This window comes from Teleopsis dalmanni, chromosome 2 (assembly GCF_002237135.1).
Source record: "Teleopsis dalmanni isolate 2A chromosome 2, ASM223713v2, whole genome shotgun sequence".
NCBI lineage: Eukaryota > Metazoa > Arthropoda > Insecta > Diptera > Diopsidae > Teleopsis > Teleopsis dalmanni.
Genome location: NC_051847.1, coordinates 230,194,019 through 230,200,677, shown reverse-complemented (window position 1 = coordinate 230,200,677; position 6,659 = coordinate 230,194,019). Strand labels below are relative to the sequence as shown.

The 6,659-nt window shown below is 33.3% G+C and overlaps 1 protein-coding gene across 1 annotated transcript; it reads left to right on the top strand.

Moving 5' to 3' along the window:
* The first annotated feature begins 612 nt into the window (after positions 1 to 612).
* Positions 613 to 5,400, top strand: LOC119681315. The gene is made up of 12 exons (XM_038094473.1): positions 613 to 870; positions 960 to 1,265; positions 1,333 to 1,927; positions 2,086 to 3,129; positions 3,184 to 3,355; positions 3,417 to 3,887; positions 3,964 to 4,098; positions 4,292 to 4,376; positions 4,434 to 4,623; positions 4,739 to 4,889; positions 4,945 to 5,074; positions 5,134 to 5,400. The coding sequence occupies exons 1-12, from the start codon at positions 795 to 797 to the stop codon at positions 5,235 to 5,237; spliced, it is 3,459 nt and encodes a 1,152-aa protein (XP_037950401.1). The 5' UTR covers positions 613 to 794; the 3' UTR covers positions 5,238 to 5,400.
* Positions 5,401 to 6,659: the final 1,259 nt, after the last annotated feature.

Genomic DNA, 6,659 nt, shown 5'->3' with positions numbered 1-6,659 from the left:
AAATCCATAATGAGAGACTTTAACTCATTAAATTCTTTTTTTAATGTCTTTAATATATAGCTAACAATGACTTATTTACTTCCTCTGTTTACGTTCTCCTAAATAAAAATAATTTTATAAATCAACTTACATTTTAATTAGTAAAATTTTTGAATTTACTAATCTTTAACGAAATTGATGTTGGCTTGTATGCAGTAAAACGCATAATGAATGTCACGCTGTATTTATTCACCACAAACTCAACATTAGAAAAACATAGAAATTTAATTTTTACATAAAATCACATTTATTTTGTATATTAAAAAGTGCACCCAACTCGTTTGTGACCCTGTATATTAAACGTACACCGGCTCTGAAACCTGTTTAAACAGTTAGACGTAAACAAGGGCGTTAGTATGCGGATCAGCTGAGAGCTGCATGCGGCCTAACCAGTTTCTACGTATTTCAAGACCAAAACAAAGAACTCGTTACGAAGAAAGAAAGAAATTAAGGCGCAAAAACTCGGTTACTTGCGTGTTTCTTTTAAGCCAGCATTTGTGAGTTCAGTTAAATCAACCCACAATGCCTGGCATAGCTTGAGCTGGTTTTAGTAGTTTTGTGACTCTGAGACGAGATTGTGCGAAGCGAAGTGTTTTTAGCTGCGTTGAAATCAAGCAAAATGTGAAAGTGAAACGTTGTGGTTATTATCTGTCTTCATGAAGTCATGTCTACATTAAAATTTTAATGAATTTCAAAAATTTATATTTTATGATATTATAAAAGATTGAAAATTATTTAAAGATATTATACATATAATGCGATTTATACTAAGTAACTATATTAGTGCTATATACTTAGTCATAATCAGCTCTCTCGCATTACTCAACCAAGGTTTGCAAATTAGCAATTTTAATTATTTTTTCAAAAAATTTTACTTTTTAAAACATGTAAATTTGCAATAAAGTTTCGTTTTTGTATAGGTTCAGCTCAACATTTGATCGCTTACCTCTCTCAACATGGTCTGCATGGTGAAATCACATTCCGCCAGTTGAATACCACTACAGTGGAGATCAAAGCTAATCTTGAAACTACTTTGCAGTATCCATATCAGGTTTGGAGTTGGGGTGTGCGTAAGTTTCCAGTAGATTACACCGATGTTAACCCTACTGGTCGCTGTGAACTGGAAAAATTGGGTGAACAAATAGTGAATTTCGAAAATGACCTTGAGTATTTGGTACTACCGGGAAACGAAACTACTAGTTGGTATAGGCATATGCAACTGATTGGTACATTATTATTTATTATAACCCCTTATTTAAAAATTAACAATTATATTTCTCCCTAAATATAAAGGTGAAAATGGAATATGGGGCAAGTCATTGGTGCTAACGGAAATCTCATCTAATGCACGCATTTGCGCTACCATAACGACGATTCAAATGTCTGTTGAACACATGGCTGAAGCTAGATTCCATACTCCGATTGCCGGTTCTGTGCATTTCCGTTGGTTAGCACCTACAGATGATACCAATGGCGATACTCTCATTTACTCGGATCTATATCACATACAGTCTCAACCCATCACTGAAGACCATACAAAACCAATGACCACTCATCATTGGAAAATTTACGTAACGGATATTTTTAAAAATGATCACCATCGCACTGAGGAAAATTGCAATTTCTTGCAACTCGTCTTTGATCCACAGGGCAACGGCGTTGGAAAAGGAATTGGAGACTTGGATAGCAGATTGGGAAAACTACGTGTTGCAAAGAATGCGTTGCGTTCACCACAGCGCGCTGTTTTTCGAGATGCAAAGTTAGCTTTACTCCCTTCCGATTTAACCATACCACACCGCACACTATATTTGGTATTATTCGATAATCAACATCCCGATAATTATTTGGCCTGTACAAAAATAAGACATGTTAAACAATTGACCTATAGGTAAAAAATCATTTCACAATAAACACAAATTTTTTTTTTTATGCAACACTTCATTCACATTTGCAAGATTTAAAGATACTTTTTTTGGGCTTTTGTAACGTTTATTCTGCTTTAATGTATATTTTTACTAAATTTTCGCACTTCATTATTTTTTTTAGATCTTTTATTAACAAAGATGGCACTAAAGTTGAACTAACGATGACACAACGCTCTAAATTCGATCCAACATTTTTAAATTTTACGACAGTATCAACCGCTTCGCAAGTTCATACGATTATCCGCAAGTTCGCAGAGGACGTCGCGTCTTATAGAGTGAATATGCTGCCTCCAGTACCATATGAGTTGGGTCAGTCAGGGTACTGCCAATCCACTGCCCAAATATACAATCCACTCGAGCTAATTGACAACATACCTCCACCAGGTTATGGCACTCAGGATCAATATCCAATAGGAGATCTTAGTGGCAAGTTACAAGAGCGCAACAAGGATTATTATCATCACTATATTCTACCAGGCACAAGCGCTGAACTCAGTGGTTTGTACTGGGATACTTACTTGCCGTTACAAGGAATTTATAGCATCGCTCACCGTAGTCTTGTCATTAACAATTACAACCGCACCAATATAGAAAATATCACAGAATCAATTTGGAGTTGTAGTACAATAACACAATACCAAAAAAATAATATTTACCAGAAACCGATGTTTACTGCACAAGTACTGTTTCGATATCCAATAGTAGGACGAGTGCTATTTCGACAGCCAGCAGAAGAATCATGGCAAGACACTACTATTTTATTCGAATATTTAATACACGCGGACGGCTCTACACAAAATAACACGTTCAGTCACCGTTGGGCGATACACAGCAGCGCACCTGGCAAAGATTTTTATGACTGGCAAAATCGTTGTATTTCTGCTGGAAACATTTTTAATCCTTATAAAGTTGATTGGGGAAATCGAAGCTCTGATGATTACTGCAAACCATATTTGCCCGCCATGTGCAAATTAGGTGGCATGGATACGCGTATAGGAACATTAAATATAGCAGGCAGTAAAAAAAGTGCACAAAAGTTAAGCCGTCTATTATTTACTGACACTAATCTGCCACTCTCTGGTAGACACAATATACTGGGAAAATCATTGGTAATTTATGATGACTTTGGACCTAAAGCGAGAGGTGAACGCCTAGCTTGCTCGGTGTAAGTATACAGGCAAACAGTTTAAAAAACATAAATTCAATTTGTAATTATCAGTATAATTGGATATTACCGACGAAAAGTAGTGGCAAAGGATTGGTACGCCAATGGCGATGAGTTGAGTGTAAATGGAAAAGTAGAAATTACCCAACAATCAGAATATGACATTTCAAACGTAGAAGTACAATTGAAGGGCTTGAAGGAGAATAGTGGGTATCATGTACACATGGTAGGTACTCATTCATTATAAAAAACATTTAAAACTCAAAAATGTAAAAATGTGCTTTTAGACACCAGTAGAAGCGAACTTAGCATTTCCATGTGAAGAATCAACGCTGTACGGCCATTGGAATCCGTACAATGTAAATCCCAAAAGTTCACCATTACCCAGACAAGGCACTACAGATCAGTACGAAATGGGTGATTTAAGTGGCAAGTTCGGCACACTCGAAAAGTTAACACAATATGAGGATGCCTTCAATGATACAAGTCTACCACTATTTGGTTATAACAGTATCATTGGACGATCTGTAGTTATTCACAAGAAACAGCGTAATGCACGTTGGGCCTGCAGTACACTTGAACGTGGTTATAGTCCAAGTGAGGCGAGAGAGTTGAGAGCTATCGCTTCATTCCATCATCCTACAGGTTATGCCTACGGTTACATTAAAATGACGCAGTTGATACACACTGATGGCAGTCAATCTGATACTGTTATTGAGGTAAAACTCCGTCATCCAGGCAAAAACGATCGCAATGTGGTATGTAACACAGAGAAGTACATTCAATTAAGTTACAAGTGAAACACAAAGTGATTAAATTAATCTCTTTTTATAGACATTTAATCACAACTGGCAAATTTATGTGAATCCAGTAGGCGTTGATGCTGCTGTAAAGCCCACCATCACACGCTGCGTAGCTGGGGGTTATGTTTGGAATCCGTACTATACACAACTAGCAGATCCTTTAAATGCAAGTATAATCGCTGATATGCTAGTATTATTACATATGAATATATATTGTATTTTATTGCAAATATATATGAAAAATATAGTAGATCGATAAATTTCCATGTATACTTGTATACATATGTATATATCTAAAATACGTCTATATAAACAATATGGTAAATATTGGATGTAACATTTCAATTCAAACTTTTTAGCGTGATTTATATGAGCAAGAATGTGGTCCAGACAATCCCCTGCGGTGTTATGTTGGAGATGTGGGGGCACGACTTGGTACAATTGGTAATTGCTATAAAAATTTTGCAAATCTTCTCTTAACAGTTCATATTATATTTTCAGATCTTGGCAACGGACGTGTCGTCTTAACGGATTCCAACTTTCCACTTGAGTCACCTGTAGGTGCTATAGGCCGGTCAATTGTTATATTTGGACCAGAACACTCACATGAACGATTCGCATGTGCCAATATAGAACCAGATCATAACATAATAAAATATATTAATTTGCAGAAGCCACCACGCTTTGTTGTGTAAGTAATACTAAAAGAAAAGTAGAACTAACAAAAAGACATAGCCTCTTGATTAAAATTAAATAAATCAAAATTAATAATTATAAAATTAAAATATTTTTTTTTCTTATTTAAGTGCTCAATTTTTAGAGGAACTACGAACTGTTATGGGTATACCCGAATGGATGTTAGATGTGGACGCACGTAAAACAAAGGAGCTACATAATGGGGCTTGCATTCAAATGATTATACATTTTAAAGGACCAATAGCACAACGTTTGGAGTTGGTGAGTTCTTGTACCGAGAAAACTAAATTCACTAAATTTTATTTTATTTTTATAGGATATGTCACGACTTATAGCTGCAGGACGCCTAGATGCACCTAGTCTTTATGTACCGGGCTATGTTAATACAAAACGCAAACCTACAATATCCTATCGGACATGCGGTGTTCGAGACCCGAATGAGAAAAGTGAGAATCTATTCCCTCTGGAGAAAATAAAAATATTTAATAGCTATTATTTCTCGTAGGAACGAAAACTTTCAAGAGTGGGATTTCTAATGGTGTTCAATTGATACCAAAGCACTTGCTAAGTGTTTTGATGTTCTTGAATTTACTTTATCTACTTTATTAAAATTAATTAATTGTTGTTGTGATTTATAACTATACAAATATTGTGTGAATGCAATGAATTTAGTCAGACCTCAGTAGTTAATATTTCCCATTGTTGTAAATTATCTCCAATATTCTAATAATTATTATTTTTGGAATTATTTTTATTAATCTACAGAAATACATATATGTGTCTCGTATGTATATAATTTTTAAAACTATCAATGCTTTAAAATGTCGTCCAAATAATTAATTACAAGTCAATAAATTGAAAGTATTAATAATATGTTTATTAATTCTTAATTTTTGCTATTTGTAATTTATGATATTTTTTTGTATTTATTTAAATGTACTTCTATTATAAACTCCCTGAATTTCAATGAAGAATCAATGAATCCAGTATTTTAAGAATAGAATATAAAAAAATAAAAAACTGCTCACTAACTGCACTAAAAACACTGAATAAAATGAAAAAAATAGTTTCTCTGTTTAAACATTCTCTGAACAATAAGAAATAATTTTAATGCAATTCTTGTTTTGATTAAACATGTACGGAACTGACTATATCTTATTTAATTACAGGGCCTCTTCTTTAAAAGCTTCTTAAATTAGACAAAAGGCTCTAGATATTTTTAGGCTTGTCGACTTTTGTTCAGTAACGCAATAAGAGAAAGGGCCAAAATGAATCCTTGGGATTGTTATTAAAATCCATCTACTTACTTTGATCATATTAACATTTTTTGCTCGCAATAAAAATATGAAACGACGGATCCATTTTTCATTTTCATTTTACAATTCACCAAAACTTTTAAAGAATATTTCCTGCTTAATATCAAAATAGTTAGAGTGCGAAAATTGCTTTTAATATTCATTTATGAGTACAGCTGTAAGCTCCTTAAAATCTAATCATGTTAACGCAATAGGTTTTTTTTTGGATTAAAGTTTAAATTACTTTTGGTACTAAAGATAGAAACTTCCCAAAGTTATTTTGTTTTTTTACTATTTCACTACAGATTATGTTTTGAGTTTGTTTGATAAGAGTTCGCTTGGAACGTTAAACATAAAATTCAAAAACCGAAACAAATAAGTCCTTCCGCCTTCACCAAATCTTTAATCCACTAAGTAAATGAAATTTTCCTCAAGCAATATGCTTTCCTCATTACACATACAATTCATTAAAGATAAGCTGAAATGTGGATTAATTATTTTAGTAATAAAAATAGAATAAAAAATATGTATTTCATAACCCATAAACTGAATTGGTGTTTTCATATCTTTTGTACCACTCAAATAGGTAAAAGTAATATATTTTATATAATAGATCTAATAATTCGTGATGTACTATTATTCTTTCTAAGAATAATAAAAATTTTGTAGTTACGTATATTTTTAGTTTCCAATTAAAGTGAAAAACTTCTTTAATAGCAATGTACTTTATCTGCTT